At 36.4% G+C, this 16,657-nt stretch overlaps 2 protein-coding genes across 2 annotated transcripts; one reads left to right on the forward strand and one right to left on the reverse strand.

The window, feature by feature from the left end:
- The first annotated feature begins 8,830 nt into the window (after positions 1-8,830).
- Positions 8,831-9,412, forward strand: LOC121978778 (proline-rich receptor-like protein kinase PERK2). The gene has a single exon (XM_042531073.1). It carries the CDS (start codon positions 8,831-8,833, stop codon positions 9,410-9,412), a length of 582 nt encoding a protein of 193 aa, XP_042387007.1.
- Positions 9,413-13,584: 4,172 nt separating this feature from the next.
- On the reverse strand, positions 13,585-15,611 carry LOC121978779 (glycine-rich cell wall structural protein 1-like). The gene is made up of 3 exons (XM_042531075.1): positions 15,524-15,611; positions 14,982-15,482; positions 13,585-14,888 (listed from the first exon to the last, which is right to left on the reverse strand). Exons 1-3 carry the CDS (start codon positions 15,609-15,611, stop codon positions 13,585-13,587), a joined length of 1,893 nt encoding a protein of 630 aa, XP_042387009.1.
- Between the last annotated feature and the right edge of the window lie 1,046 nt (positions 15,612-16,657).

Genomic DNA, 16,657 nt, shown 5'->3' on the forward strand with positions numbered 1-16,657 from the left:
ATTTTGTCATTCATCAAAACTTGAGTTAGACTGTTAGTGCTAATCGCACCAACAGAAACTTCATCCACAAGATGACGTGGAGCGTGTCGATTGGTCGAGCCACGTGGTCCAGACATCTAGAGGGGTTCCAGGTGCCCGGAGTGGACCTATATAAAGGACTTCAACCTGGAACTTAACAACAACAACTGTAATGATTTTCTCTGTTGCTCGGTGCTCTCAAAAGGCTCCCGCAACGATGCTACGCTCCACTGACAACCAAACTTCAGCATTAATTAGTTTTTTTATTATCAATAATCTTTTTTATATAGTTCTTGTACTTGCAACTTGTAACCAATTTCGAACTATTAGTGGATTACCCAACGAAAGCACTCGACGAGTGCGAGCCTTGGAGTAGGAGTCGCCGAACGTTCCGAACCAAGTAAAAACTTGGTCATGTTAGCATTACTCTTTATTCTTCCGTTGCATTTTTGTTTTTAAAATCAAATTTTCGACGATCGCTATTCATCCCCTCTCTAGCGCTCTTTCCGATCCTACAATATGTCCCCCAATCGAGTGAGGTTTTCTGATTTTAAAGAACTAAGAGGTGGAGTTGTCTACACAACAAGTAATTTCCCTCTTAACACATATGGGATTGGTTTAATTTGCTTGAGGAACCAGGATGGATCAGTCAGAACCTTAATAGGTGTTTATTACATGCTGGATTTGATAAGCAATCTCATCTATGTAGGAACCTTAGAGTCCAAAGGTTTCGAGGTAAGGGTGAAAGATGGGATAATGAGGGTCATATATGGTGCACTTGTGATAATGAAGGGAATCCATAAAAGAAATAATGTGTAATATCTTTTAGGTAGTATGATTGTTGGGACATCAACAGTAACAACTTCTACTGATGAACAAGAGTTAGAAGCAACCAGATTATGGCATATGCATTTGGGGCATGTTAGAGAAAAATCCTTAAAATTGTTGATAGATCAAGGCTTATTGAAAGGAGTACAGGCTTGCAAATTGGAGTTTTGTGAGCATTGCATCAAAAGAAAGAAAACAAGGGTAAAATTTGGTACAACAATCCATAATACCGAGTGCATTTTGGATTTTGTTCATTTAGATGTATAAGGATCTTCCAAGACTTCTTCTTTAGGAGGAAAATACTATTATGTTATCTTTGTTGATAATTTTTCCTGAAGACTTTGGGTATATTCAATGAAGATGAAGGATGAGATTTTGGGAATTTTTCTTTAATGGAAAAAATAGTGGAGAAATTCAAACAAATGGAAAAGTCAAATGTCTATGTATAAATAATGGTGGAGAATTTAAAAATGATATTTTTTTCAAGTATGTGAAAATGAAGATATTGTTGGACACTTCACTATAAGAAATATACCACAAGAAAATGAAGTGGCAAAATGTATGAACCGGGCATTACTGGAGAAGGTCTGGTGTATGTTGTCTAATGTTGGGTTAAATAAAGAATTTTGAGTTGAGACTTTGGTATATGCTTGTCACCTTGTTAATCGTTTACCGTCGGCTACTATTAATGGTAAAATGTCATTGAAGTGGTCTGGAGAACCTGCTATAGATTATGATTTATTACATATGTTTAGTTCCACCATATACTCTCATGTTAAGAAGTCAAAGTTGGATCCAAAAGCAAAGAAGGGAATCACCTCAGATGTTAAAAGCTATTGTCTTTAGTGTCCAGAAACAATGAGGGTAATCTTCAACAAGGATGTCACTTTTGATGAATCTATCATATTTAGGAAGGTGGCTTCTAAACAAATATTGCAGGTACTACCAAACAGGTGGAGTTTGACAGTAACAGAATTGTCCCAGCTAATAAAAAGAATGATGATGACTCTTCTATAGTAGATGAAGAGTTTCAAATCCAAGAACCTTAACAACCAGATGAAGAAGAGGTTCAAACCATAAAATCTCCATGGCAACATAAATATTTTGCACTAAGGAAAAATGACCATAAGGCAACCTACTCGCTATGCCAATATGGTCACTTCTATAATTCCAATTGATGTTGTTCCTGCTACTTATAATGAAATAGTCCAAAGTTCAGAACAAAAATGGAGGAACTTCATGGATGAAGAAATGAAGTCCCTTCATAAGAATCAAACATGGAAACTAGCAAGTCTTTCGAAGGAAAAGAAAGCAATTGGTTGCAAATAAATGGGTATATGTAAAAAAAGTTGGATTTCTTGACAAGGATAATGTTCGTTACAAAGCAAGATTGATGGCTAAAGGTTATGCTTAGATGGAGGGAATTGATTATAATGAAGTATTTTCTTCAATTGTAAAGCATTCCTCTATCATAATTTTATTGGCTTTAGTAGCACAGTTGGATCTGGAACTAGTTAAGATGGATGTAAAAACTATTTTTTTACGTGGAGACTTGGATGAAGGAATCTACATGACTCAGCCAGATGGATTCAAAGTTGCTGAAGAGGTAAAGGTGGTATGCAAATTGGAAAAATCGTTATATGGGTTAAAACAATTTTTGAGGCAGTGTTACAAGCGATTTGATAAGTTTATGATAGGGCAAAATTACACGAGAAGCAAATATGATCATGGTGTGTATTTGTGAAAGTTATAAGATGGATCCTGTATATATCTTCTTATTTATGTTGACGATATGTTGATAGCTACCAAAAATCAAATAGAAATAGAGAAATTAAAGAATCAATTAAACAAGGAGTTTTAGATGAAGGATCTTGATGAAGCAAAGAGGATTCTCTGCATGGAAATATCAAGAGGTAGGAAATTACGGAGATTTTGCTTATCTCAGAAAGAATATTTGTGGAAGGTAGTAAAACATTTTGGCATGAATGAGAAATCAAAACCAATTAATACCCCACTTGCTTCTCATTTCAAGTTTAGTTCATCCATGTCACCAAAGAATGATGTAGAACAGGAATACATGTCAAAAGTACTATATGCAAATGTTGTTGGTAGTTTTATGTATGCAATGGTGTGTGATCCGGGGAGTAATTAGAGAGTGCCATGTGGATTATGGAGGATAACTATATTGCTGAGATGGTGATTCAAGCGAAGAGAAAATTGAGTCAACCCTATCCTATGGCACCTCGCCACAGTGGAGCCCCAATCTCCTTAGTGTTAGAGTGTATACTAAAAGTCTAGTTTTTTGTAAACATCTATTTTGAAATAAAAGAATCACATTGGTCATATGTCTACATTTATTTACTAAGTGTAGTTGTTCAATTAATTTATATTGTAGATAACATGGTGAGTGGTGTCACTCACAGAACATCATGTTATCAGTTCTTTATAAATTATAAACAGTTGCTTATGACTGAAAGGAATAAACCGTTGAAATAGTCGTAATGTAATTAGGTATTAGTTTATCTTGACTAATAAATTGCACTAGTGCACTCTTAGTGTATTGAGTAGGACCATATAAGGTAAGTTCTTTTATACTGACTTAATAAAAGAACAAGACCTTAGTTATTATGGAAGTGTGTACTCTTAATCCTAATATAATAACAAACACATATATTTAGTATTTATTTTTTTGACTTATCAAAGGGTGAGATTTAGCTCGATAAATCAAAAGGTCCGATAAATTGGAAAATGATATTACTTATAGTGTGTGTTGTTGATTATAGAAAGAAACTGTGTTCTAGTAATCTAGGTTGATAATGTCCCCAAGAGGAGCTCATAAGGATTGTCATGTTAAACCCTGCAGGTGGACTTAGTCCGACATGACGATAAAATTGAGTGATACTACTCTTGGACTGAGATATTAATTAAAATGAGTTGTCAGTAACTCAATTAATTAGTGGACATCCGACATCTTAAACACAGAGAGACTAACACACTCATAATAAGAAGGAGCCCAAAATGTAATTTGGGATTGGTGCGACAGTTCAATAATAATTCTTTAGTAGAATGAATTATTATTGATGAAATTAAGTTGGGTATTCGGGGCTAACACGGGAAGTTTAATTTCATCGGGAGACCAAAACCAATTCCTCCTCTCGGTCTCTATCGTAGCCTCTTATTTATAAAGTATTATACTCACCCTTACCCACCTTCTTACCCATCCTAATGGGGCCGGCCAAGCAAGCTTGGAACCCAAACTTGGGTCGGCCAAAGAAGAAAGGATGAGTCAAGTTAGGGGTCGGCCAATGCTTGGAGACCAAGCATGGTGTGGCCGGACCTAAGCAAAATAAAAGGATTTTTATTTTAAAAAATTTTCTTATGTGGATTCCATGATTTTAAAAGAAAGTTTAAAATTTAAATCTTTCCTTTTATAGCTTTCTACAAAAGATTAAGAATAGATTCGATATCTTTCCTTATTTGTAGATTGATAGGAAGATTTTAATTTTGATAAAACTTTCCTTTTTTGTAACCATGTTCATGATTTAAAAAGAGAGTTTTAAAATTAAATATTTTCTTTATAATCTTCTACAAAAGATTAAGAGAAAGATTAGATATCTTTTCTTATTTGTAGATTGAAAGGAGATTTTAATTTTAGAGATAACTTTCCTTTTTGGAAATCAACCACATGTTTAAAAGAAAGTTTTTAATTTATAAAATTTCTTTTTATAACCAACCATGAAGGGAAAAATTATTAGAGAAATTTTTATTTAAAATTTCCGGAAACAAATTAGGAAGTTTTAGAGCGGTCGGCCATATAGTTTAAGAAAAGGAATTTGATTTTAAATCAAATTAAATTTTCCTTTTCATGGCAAAGTAATAAGGAAGTTTTTATTTAAAATTTCCTTATTTGTTAAAGACCAAAGATTATAAAAGAGGTTGTAGAGATGCCTTCATGGTTAAGAACTCTATTCTATTCTTCTCTTCTCCTCTCTTCCTTGGTGTGGCCGGATTTCTTTTCTCCTCTTCCCCTATTCTTCCTCTCAAGTGGCCAGTGGCATCATCCTCTTGAAGAAAGCTTGGTGGCCGGATTTTGCTTGGAGAAGAAGGAGAGATAGGAGACTTTATTTCTAGTATCCCTTGGAGCTTGGTGGTGGTGGCCGAACCTCACATCTCTTGGAGTTTTTGTGGTGGCCGAAACTAGCTTGGAGAAGAAGGAGCTTGGGTGGTTCTCGTCTCGGTAGATCATTGCTAATACGACGCCCGAGATAAGAAGAGGAATACGGTAGAAGATCAAGAGGTTGTTGCATACAAAGAAAGGTATAACTAGTAATTATTTTCCGCATCATGCTAGTTTTTCTTTATATGAATTACAAACACAAGAGACGTATGATTCTAGATTTTCGGATTAGATATTCGAAGTTGTGTTTTTTTTAAAATTTTTTTCAAATTTGTGATTCAATTGTTCTTTTCGGTTAAACCTAATGTTATTTTAGGAAATTAAATATTGAATTTCTATTAAAGGCTTTGTTGAGGCAGTGTTGGATGATCTCATACCCAAGAAGACCTAGTGCCTCGTCATATTTGACCTGGGAGCCGATTTTAGAAATAAATATTTAATCAACTTTATAACATAGGTGGATTTGGATCAATAGTATTAAGTTCCGCTTGCAATCCAAATCTAAACAATTAAGAACAGATAAGTTAAATTTGGAATCAATAATATTAAGTTCTGTTTGGGATTCCTAATTTAATTTCTAAAGAATACAATAGATTGTTTAGGAAATGTTCTGTAGGACCGTTGGGCCGGCTAGGAGGGGGTTGTTGGATAGTCCTGTAGAATAAAAATAAAAACAACCTTCCTCGAACTCTTTAAGCTAACACTTGCATAAATAGATTAAGCAGTAAATTAAAAAGCATAAAATAAGAGGCACGAGTGTTTACTTGTTTACAACCGATGTGGTTGTTAATCCAAGGAAGATTAAGTCCAATATTAATCTCCTTAAGGCGAAGAAGCCACTTACAACGTTGACGTACAAAAATAAAGAAGCTCAACTAAAACTCTAAAGTGCACAAGCGTTGGATTTACAGTTCTGAGTTCGTTAAAAAGCTTCAGGACCAAGGCTATATTTATAGCCTTGGTCGGGGTGCCCCGAAGGGGTTCCGGGCGCCCTGGGGGGATAAACTTTATCCCCCAACGATCAGATCGAGTCGAATCTCGATCCTGGTCAAAACTCTGGTCCGGGCGCTCGGAAGGGCTCCGGGCGCCTCGGAGGGCTCCGGGCGCCCCGGAGCCCAAAGTCAACAGATGTTGACTTTTTTGTCTGGGACCTCTTCTCTGGTTCAGTCCCGCCTCGGTCCGGTTCTTCTCCTCCGAATCCGCTTGCTTGGGTGATCTCTGCCATCCGAAAAAGGGCTCACCCGAACCCAAGTTCCGATCTTCTCGAGCAGGCTTCCGCTCCGGCTCCTCGTCCCTCGGAGTCGTCGCATGATTCCTTCTCGTCCACCAGCGTACTCGTCCGCAGTCTTCGTCCCTCGGTCGCACCGAGCCCGTCGGCTCTCTCCCATGCCGACCTTCTCGCTAGCTGCGTCTCTTGCTCCCCGAGCAATCTTCCGCTCCGGCTTCTCGTCCCTCGGAACCAGCGCACGCTTCCTTCTCGTCCACCGGGGTACTCTTCCGCGGCACCTCATCCCTCGAACGCACCGAGCCTGTCGGCTCTCTCCCCGTGTCATCTTTCTCGCTAGTCGCGTCTTCCGCTCGAGTACCTGTGCTCCTAAGCTCCTGCACACTTAGACACAAGGTTAAAACAACACAGGACCTAACTTAACTTGTTGATCACACCAAAACAACCTTAGGGTTCCAACAGGTTCGACACTTGTACAAAATTTTTATACAGTGGAATCGGTACGATCTTCCTAGGACCAACCAACACTTAGCGCCCAGACTCCTCAACACCCCTGTCTCCTTAGCGCCTTGACTCCTCAGTGACCTGACTCCTTGTCGCTCTGATGCCTTGGAGCCCCTGTTTTCCTAGCGCCCTTTTCTATTTCAGGATTATTTTAGGAAGAGAATAATGCTCACGCGAATATAGGAATTTCAGACTACTTCAGGAAAAGGATAAGGTTTGCGTGGATTTAAGGATTTTGAACTATTTCAGGAGGAGGATAACACTCGCATGGATTTTGAGATTTCAGATTATTTCAGGAAAAAAATAACAATCTCGTGAATTTCAGACACATGGAGAACGTAAAGATTAATCACTGTTCTATAAAAGGTAGCCTCATTAGAGGTCACGGGTACGACCACACACACATCTAAAACCCTAAACACCTTTTCATTTTACTTCTTGCTCCTTCGTGGAAAAGTTAATTGAGCATCAGAGCGGTTGCGCTCGAGAACCCTAGCTTAACTATCATTCAACTCTCTTTCTTTCATTTTCTTACGCCCAGGTTCTATCAAATATACTCGTCAATCCTCGTTGTCGTTAGGCGATTGAAAACCAAGTTTGCATCATAGCAACTCACTGATAGTTCGTTCGTTGGCATTCTCAGACAAGATCAATATGTATGATGCCCAATATTTCACATGCAGTTGGAGTTATGAGCAAGTTTATGCATTATCCTAGAAAGGAACATTGGCAACCTGTGAAATGGATTCTATAATATATTTTGAACATCGTAGATGGTAGTTTGATATTTCACCAAGACAAACAAGATGGTCAATATGTAGTTGGATATTGTGATTCTAATTATTCAAGTGATTTGAACAAGTATTAATCAACTATTGGTTATATGTTTTCATTTACAAATGCACCAGTCAATTAGAAGTCCATCTTACAGTCAACAATTGCTTTGTCTACGATAAAGGCAGAGTATATGGCACTTACAAAGACTATGAATAAGGCAATTAATTGGCTTCAAGGGTTGTTTGGTGAATTGGGAATGGAACGGAAGCACATCAAAAAAACATTGTGATAATCAAAGTATTATTATTCATTTTGTAAAAAACCAAGTTTATCATGCAAGGATTAAGTACATTAATGTTTGATATCATTTTAGTTTTGATATCGGAATGGTTTCCTCTCCTATCTTCAAGCAATTAAAATTTTCTCTCTCGTTTTATAATATTTTTAAGTTAGTGAAATATTATTTTAATAGCTTGTGAGGATTTAGGCATACTTTATCAAACCTTATTAAATATCTAATGTTTACTTTTAATATTTAGTTAATAATATTGTCGGTACAATTATTGTGCATTTCTCGAAAATTAACCCGAATTCCACATGGACAGTTATATTTTTTTAAAATATAAACATAATTTTTTAAAAAAAAACAGACTATAAGGGCCAGAATAAAAAAAATCTCTATAATTATCCTTTAAACCCGCCGTTAGACCCAAACAGCCCATTCAAATTTGCATTGACTATGATTGTTTATCCACTAAACATTAAAAATTATGAATATATATATATTTTTTAAAATTTAATCGAGACTAAAACTATTCGACACCTTTATTACAATATTTAAAGAAATTAATTTTCTTTACCTCAATAAATGTCATTCGCCATAGCAAACTTTAGTCATTTAAAAAAAAATAATCGAATAATAAAATCAGATAAAATTCCTATAAATACACCGTAATTAAAATTCCTATAGCACGCTAATAATTAAATAAGAATTTCAACGGTTAACGATCGAGCTTCTCATAACGATACTTGGATGCTTTAATAATTAATCGACACGTGGAGGTACGCACGGACTGAGTAATCTACCCGTCGCCAAATAAATAACTACGTACAGAAATTCTTTATTGAAAAAAGTAATAATAATAATAATAATAAATATTCATGAGCGTTTGCTCCTCTTCCTGCTGCCCTGTTCCGGCGATCCAACGCCACCCTCCTCTGTATAAATGCAGAGCTAGGAATCGAGCAAACCACACCCACCGACTGTTCGATCGATTGAGTTCCTCTGAGAACGATAATTAATGGAAGTCAGAGTCCTGTCGCTGCTCCTCTTCTTCTTCTTCTTCCTCTTCTTCCTCTGCTCCTCTGTTAGCGCCGCCAGGCACTTGACCGTCTTCATTCCTCTGCCTAAACCGTCGCTTCTTCCGCCGGTGTCTATCCAGCCTCCCAATCCCCCCCGGTCGTCGTCGCTTCTGCCACCGAAGCCAGGGTTGCCCTCGAAGCCGATGCCGTCGCTTCTGGTGTCGAAACCGCTGAAGCCGTCCAAGTTTCGCCTGCCTCCCATTCCCTTTCTGCCTCGGAAGAAGAGGACGCCGACGCCGTCGCGTCTGGTGACGAAACCACTGAAGCCGTCCAAGTCTCGCCTGCCTCCCATTCCCTTCCTGCCGCGGAAGAAGAGGACGCCGACGCCGTCGTCGCGTCTGGTGGCGTCCAACCCACTGCTGCCATCGAAGTCGTCTCTCCTCCCTCCAATCCCTTTCCTGCCGCCCAAGATGCAGACGCCGACGCCGTCGCTCCTGCCGCCAAAGCCACTTTTGCCATCGGCGATGATCGGCCTCCCTCAGATTCCCAGCTTCCAGCCGTCGCCGCCGGCCAAACCATGAATAAACTATAATATATATATATATATATTAATATACACAGAGGACAATAATTTCCAACGTCTTTTCGCTCTAAACATCTGAATAAATCAAGCAAATAATTATATTGCTTCGAGTATCAGAATTATGTTCAAATTGTGCTTTGATCAATAGCTTCCCCGACATTAAATAAAAGGTAATTTTATATGCAGTCTTTGTTGGTAAATAAATTTTTGCACGTATTATTCATCTATAAAAATCTTTATTTTCACTCCCCAGTTAAACATATTTACTTAATTGTTCATGATATTTTTAGGTACAAAAAGTCTAAAAATCAGTATAAATCCTCTTAAATTGAGTATATTAACTTAGAATCTAGTATATTTTCTATCAAATTTAGTACGATTCTTTTTTCACCTCAAAATATACTCGATTTTAGTTTAATGTGTTGAATTTAATAGGAATTATATTCATTTTTAGACTATTTGTACCGAAAAATATGAGGATTAATTTCGATAGAAAATATACTCGATCCTAATATAGAGTACTGGATTCTAGTGTAAAATGCTGAATTTAACAGGAATTATACTTGTTTTTAGACTTTTTATACCTATAATATAAGAGGGATAATTTGGATAGAAAATATACTTGATTTTAATATAAAGTGTTGACTTTAAGAAAAGTTATACTCTTTTTGGAACTTTTTATATTTAATTTTGGACTTTTGTACCTAAAAAATCTGAGGGGTAATTTAGGTAACAATATTTGTATGAGGGAATTGAAACAAGTAATATTTTACATGTAAGAAGTGGAAATAAAATTTTTTTGATATGAGGATTACATACAAAGTTAACATCATGATTGAGATTTTTTTCTAATTTACCGTTAAATAAATGCATTTATTTTTTAGTGTGTGATCAATATTTAATTTATGGCGATGCATGGTGAAATATAATTGTGAATGCAATTTGGCCGATCGATCGACGAGAGAATTAAGAAGCGTTTACGTCGGCAAAATACTTATATATATATAGAAGAATTACATGTATTAATTATATGGATCTAACCAAGTGAAGATAATTTTTTAGCAACGAGCCTTGAAAAAGGAGTTGAAGGCATGCATGCAACGTGACCTTAAGAAATATAATTTTCATAAGGTCCATTTCCATTGATATATACATCTAAAAGTTGTCTCCTAGCTAGTTAGCTAACACAAAGGAGACATTTATCTTCATTTTATCTAGAGAATGCCATTTGTTATTTTTTTTATGTAATAAAATTATTATAGGATTTAAATCGTTTAAATGGTTTATAGATTTTTTTTAAGGAATAATTTAAAAGGACATTCAGTGGCGAAAAAACCCCAAAGAGAATGCCATTTGTTTTATTGATTTGGGGAGAGAAAAATAAAAAACATAGATATTTATGATTTTTTTTCATAGTTTATTGTGTGACTTGTTTCCATTTGATTTGATGTTATATTTAATAAACAGTGTAGCATGAGAAAATGAATCAAATTCATTTCGACGATCTGTGGGCTCCCGCGAGAATTGTAACAACTATTGGTAATTAATCATATATCTGCGGTGGGCTTAGCTAAGCCCAGTACAACTCTGACATAAATTCATCTCTGTCTATCAATACGAAACCAAGTTACATGGAAGTGAGTTTATTTATGAACGTTTAATATATATAAAATTAAATAAATAAATAAATTTAAATATATATATGTGTTCAACTCGTTAATATTCGTGAACAATATTCATTAATCATATTTATTAATAAAATTCTATCCAATATACTAAATAAATAATAAAATAAATAAATAAGTTTAAATTATCAAACTCAATAACAATTAAATAATTAAAATTTTCAAATAATCAAATAATCTTGAATTAAAAACTCGATAACATCTAAACGGACTAAGCTCGAATCACGCTCTAGTCAAGTTTGAACCAAACTCAAACCAAATTTGAATTAAGAGCTCGATAATATCTAAACGAATAAAATTCAAACTTATAAAAAATAAATGAAGTTCAATTTGAATAATTAATTTAAAAACTTAATTTATTTGAAGTCCAACTTAATTACTGTATTAAATAACCTCCTAAAGTTTAACTTGCTCGGCTCGCTTAGGGCCTTAGCTCTGAGCTTGCATGTCGAGTCGAAGGGACTATGGAGATCATTATTAATCTCATTATTTATTTTATTTAATTATACTTAACATTATTGATTTTGAGTTTTTGACCTATTTATTATATAAATCATATTAAGATTGAGATTGAATGAGTTATGCGTCAACAAATTAATTTATAATCCATCAACTTAAATTATCATTCTTAACGATGACGCCTGCATATTGGAATAAAATAAAATATCTTGATGAAAAATAATACGCCTACATTAAAATAAAATAAAAAATTGCCCGTACGGTCGGTGGACTATAAATAAATTAAGATATATAAAACATCAAAATAAGGATAACTAAACATCCAGGCAATTGCACCAAACTTTCCCAAGACGACATAATTAATGAGTCGATATAAATTTAAAGCACATATTCCACAAGTCACCTCATAATAATTACAGAGATCCATTTTCTTAATAAATTTCAGACAAAATTGTATTCTCTTTCAAGACTGAAAATTTTGCAACAGATTCATGTGCATGTAAATTAAATAATAAAATGAATTTTGATAAATAGCAGCTAAGTTATAATTTATGATAAATCAAAAAAAAAATTAATCATAATTTTAATTTTACATACCGTCCCTATATCTTAAAAAACTTTATTCTCATTTCTTACATGTAAAGTTTTATTTACTTCAATTCCCTCATGCAAATATCATTACCTAATTACCCTTTAGATTTTTTAGGTATAAAAAATTCAAAAATGAGTATAATTTCTCTTAAATTCAGCACTTTAAATTAGAATCCAGTATATTTCTATCAAAATTCAATACTTTAAATAATAATCCAATATATTTCTATCAAAATTGGCCCATCATATTTTTTTTTAGGTATAAAAAATCTAAAAATAAGTATAATTTTTTTTAAATTCGACACTTTAAACTAGATTTAGTATATTTTCTATCAAATTGAACATGATTTTTTTTTTTCTACTTAATATAATTCCTTCTAAATTCAACACAATTCAAAGAAAATCTAGTATATTTTATATCTAATTGATTATCATTTAAAGAAAATCTAGTATATTTTTTATCTAATTAAAATGGAAAAAGAGTCGTGCTCAATTTGATAGAATGATTTTTTTCCTACTTAATATAATTTATTCTAAATTCATCACAATTCAAAGAAAATCTAGTATATTTTCTATCTAATTGGTTATCATTTAAAGAAAATCTAGTATATTTTTCATCTAATTAAAGTGGAAAAAGAGTCGTGCTCAATTTGATAGAAAATATACTGAATTCTAATTTAACGTGCTGAATTTAAAAAAAATTATACTCATTTTTTGGACTTTTTATACTAAAATATCAAGGATAATTAGGTAAATTAGTGTCTATTATTTTTGACTAGGGAATGGAAACAAAGATTTTGATCGGAGACTACATGTAAAGTTGAGTTTTTTATTAGAAACTGCATGCAAAATTACCCTAATTTATAATAAATTAAAAAAAATCCCCAATCATAATTTTAATTTTACATGCAATCCTTATATCTAAAAAAAAAAAACTTTATTCTCACTCACAAGCAAAATTTCATTTGCTTCATTATTACCTAAGATATAGTTTAAGCAACATTAAAATTTTAATTTTATAATATTTTAGAACCACGTACACATATATAAAATAATATAGTAGATAATGAAATCGCCTCTTCAAAATTGGCAATAAATAGGAGATGTGCAAAAATCAACTGATTAACCTCCCCGTCGCCTAGAAAAGCTCTTTAAAGATTTTTTATTTATTTTGTGTACGCATCATGGTGTATTTTTTATTATTTTGTTTTGTTTATTTTATTATATTTTTGCATGCTTTCTTCTCCGGCGGTGCAACGCCACCAAACGGAACTCAATGCTGCGCGCCTTCATCCTCGCCTCTCGCCTCTATATATACCTGTGTCAGATAAACCACCACCCACAACCTGTTCGATAAAACTCCTCAGACGACCTCAATGGAGGTCAGGATCCTGTCGCTTCTCTGCATCCTCCTTTGCTCCTCTGCTTTGGGAGCTCATGCCGCCAGACGCTTGACCGCCTTCCTTCCTCTGCCAAAGTCTTCGCTTCTGCCTCCAATTCCGTTTCTGTCGCCGCCGTCATCGCCTAGCACTGAAGGAGCTCCCCCGTTCAACTTACCTCCGCCACCGTCATCGCCTAATGCTGAAGGACCTCCGATCCCGCCAAGCTCATTGTTGCCGCCGTTCAACGTGCCTCCGATTATTCCACCGCCGACACCATCACTTCCGCCTGCGGGTTCATTGTTGCCGCCGTTTAACTTGCCTCCGATTATTCCACCGCCGACACCATCACTTCCGCCTGCGGGTTCATTGTTGCCGCCGTTCAACTTGCCTCCGATTATTCCACCGCCGGCACCATCACTTCCGCCTGCGGGTTCATTGTTGCCGCCGTTCAATTTGCCTCCGATTATTCCACCGCTGACACCATCACTGCCACCTGCAGGTTCATTGTTGCCGCCGTTCAACTTGCCTCCGATTATTCCATCTCTAACGCCGCCTCCACCGACATCTGAAGGAGGTCCGATCCCACCAAGCTCATTGTTGCCGCCATTCAACTTACCTCCGATTATTCCACCGCTTACGCCATTGCTACCGCCTAGTTCACTGTTGCCGCCACTCAACTTGCCTCCGATTATTCCATCATTAACGCCACCATCACCATCTAGCTCATTGTTGCCGCCGCCATTTAACTTGCCTCCCATAATTCCGTCACTAACGCCGCCATCATCTCCTAACACTGAAGGAACTTCGCCTTTGTTGCCACCGTTCAATTTGCCTCCCATCATTCCATCATTAACACCACCATCACCTCCTAGCACCGGAGAAGCTTCGCCCCTGCCTAGCTCACTCCTACCTCCGTTTAATTTACCTCCCATCATTCCATCGTTAACACCATCACCACCATCGTTAGCACCTTCACCACCATCTAGCTCATTGTTGCCGCCATTCAATTTGCCTCCAATTATTCCATCGTTAACGCCACCATCTCCTTCTGGTATTGAAGGAGGTCCGATCTCGCCTAGCCCAATATTGCCACCGTTCAACTTGCCTCCAATTATTCCATCGTCGTCGCCATCATCACCGCCTAGTTCACTATTGCCACCGTTCAACTTGCCTCCAATTATTCCATCAATAACACCACCACCATCGCCTAGTGCCAGTGGAGCTCCGACGCCGCCTAGTTCACTATTGCCGCCGTTCAACTTGCCTCCAATTATTCCATCACTAACGCCACCATCACCGCCTACCGCTAGTGGAGCTTCAACACCACCTAGCTCACTGTTGCCGCCGTTGAACTTGCCTCCAATTATCCCATCACTAACGCCACCATCACCGCCTACCGCTAGTGGAGCTTCAACACCACCTAGCTCACTGTTGCCGCCGTTGAACTTGCCTCCAATTATCCCATCACTGACACCACCATCATCGCCTAGCTCACTGCTACCACCAATCAACTTACCTCCGATCATTCCGTCACTAACACCATTGCCACCGCCTAGTGCAGGAGGAGCTTCAACTCCACCTAGCTCGTTGTTGCCACCGATAAACTTGCCTCCAATCATTCCATCACTAATACCATCACCGCCTAGCACCAGCGGAGCTCCGCCGTCGCCAATACCGCTGAGCCCATTGTTGCCGCCGATCAACTTACCTCTAAATCCAATTTCACCACCAATCAACTTGCCTCCGAATCCATTATTGCCGCCGTTGAATTTGCCTCCCGTTCCTCTGCCTCCAAATCCCCTTTTACCACCAATCAACTTGCCTCCCAATCCATTGTTGCCGCCGTTGAACTTGCCTCCCGTTCCTCTGCCTCCAAATCCCCTTTTACCACCAATCAACTTGCCTCCCAATCCATTGTTGCCGCCGTTGAACTTGCCTCCCGTTCCTCTGCCTCCAAATCCCCTTTTACCACCAATCAACTTGCCTCCGAACCCATTGTTGCCACCGAGGAACTTGCCTCCAGTTCCTCAAATTCCCGGCTTTCCACTTCCTCGGATCCCTGGCGGGCGACGCTCACCATGAACCACTGCCCCAGCTACCAACTATACATCATCCACAAATGTACAACTTTTTTTATTCCATCATTATCTTAATTATATCTCCTTCACTTACCTTATATATAATTAATGCAATAGTATAAATTTTGAATAGAGATTAGAATAAAACTTAATCAGTTTGAAAAGTAATTAAAAATTTTAAAACACATCAAATAATTTAATTTATGAATTGGATAAATTTATTATTCATACTAGTGATCGTGCACACGCATTGCATGTGTAATATAGACTATTTATAATGAAATTATATTAATTAAAATATTTTAGCATTAAAATATTAAAGTAGAGTCATTAGGGTAAAGTACTTTACTTTTGAAAATTTGATTATTTGAAAATACGAATTGTTTGGATTTTCAAATGTCACCCTTACGACTTCCCTATGAAAAAAATTAATTTAATTTAATAGTATACTTATCTTAGTAAAAAAAACTAAGAGAATATATTTTTTTAACATTATCGGCCTAAAATATTTATAAAAGTTTCTTTAATCATAGTATTGTCAATTATAAGATGTGAGACTAAACAGAACTATATATTTTTTTTATATAAAACAACTAGAGAAAATTAATGATGAGAAAAATTCATAATGCCGCAGTTAGGGATGGCAATTCCACCCGAACCCGATGGAGGATCCAATACCCGACCCGAATGGAGGAGGGTATGGAGGGACTATTAATACCCGATACCCGACCCGAATACCCGATTAGATAATATATATACATATATTAAAGAAAATTTTAATACTTTACATGAACTATGCAATTACAGTAGGGGTGATTGCAAAATTTTTCGGGTGTAATTACAAAATTTACTTGCCAAACTCTAATTTGTGCCAAAACATAAAGATAGTTCATGTAAAGTGTTTAGATAGAAAGAAGAAAAATTAAAAGTATAGAAGATATTCAATCCTTTAATGGGTATGCGTATACCCATCGGAGATCCTATACCCGATGGGTATGGGGACGGAGGATATAGAATCCGACCCGAACCCGACCCATTGCCATCCCTA

The sequence above is a fragment of the Zingiber officinale genome, chromosome 4B (genome assembly GCF_018446385.1).
Source record: "Zingiber officinale cultivar Zhangliang chromosome 4B, Zo_v1.1, whole genome shotgun sequence".
Taxonomy (NCBI): domain Eukaryota; kingdom Viridiplantae; phylum Streptophyta; class Magnoliopsida; order Zingiberales; family Zingiberaceae; genus Zingiber; species Zingiber officinale.

Excerpts from the sequence above, each read along its gene's own strand:
- LOC121978778 (XM_042531073.1), top strand. The coding sequence starts at position 8,831 with ATGGAAGTCAGAGTCCTGTCGCTGCTCCTCTTCTTCTTCTTCTTCCTC.
- LOC121978779 (XM_042531075.1), bottom strand. The coding sequence starts at position 15,611 with ATGGTGAGCGTCGCCCGCCAGGGATCCGAGGAAGTGGAAAGCCGGGAA. Across the intron at positions 15,483-15,523 it reads TTCCTCGGTGGCAACAATGG|GCAGAGGAACGGGAGGCAAG; the intron begins GTTCGGAGGCAA and ends GGGGATTTGGAG. Across the intron at positions 14,889-14,981 it reads CAGTGATGGGATAATTGGAG|GCAAGTTCAACGGCGGCAAC; the intron begins GCAAGTTCAACG and ends GGATAATTGGAG.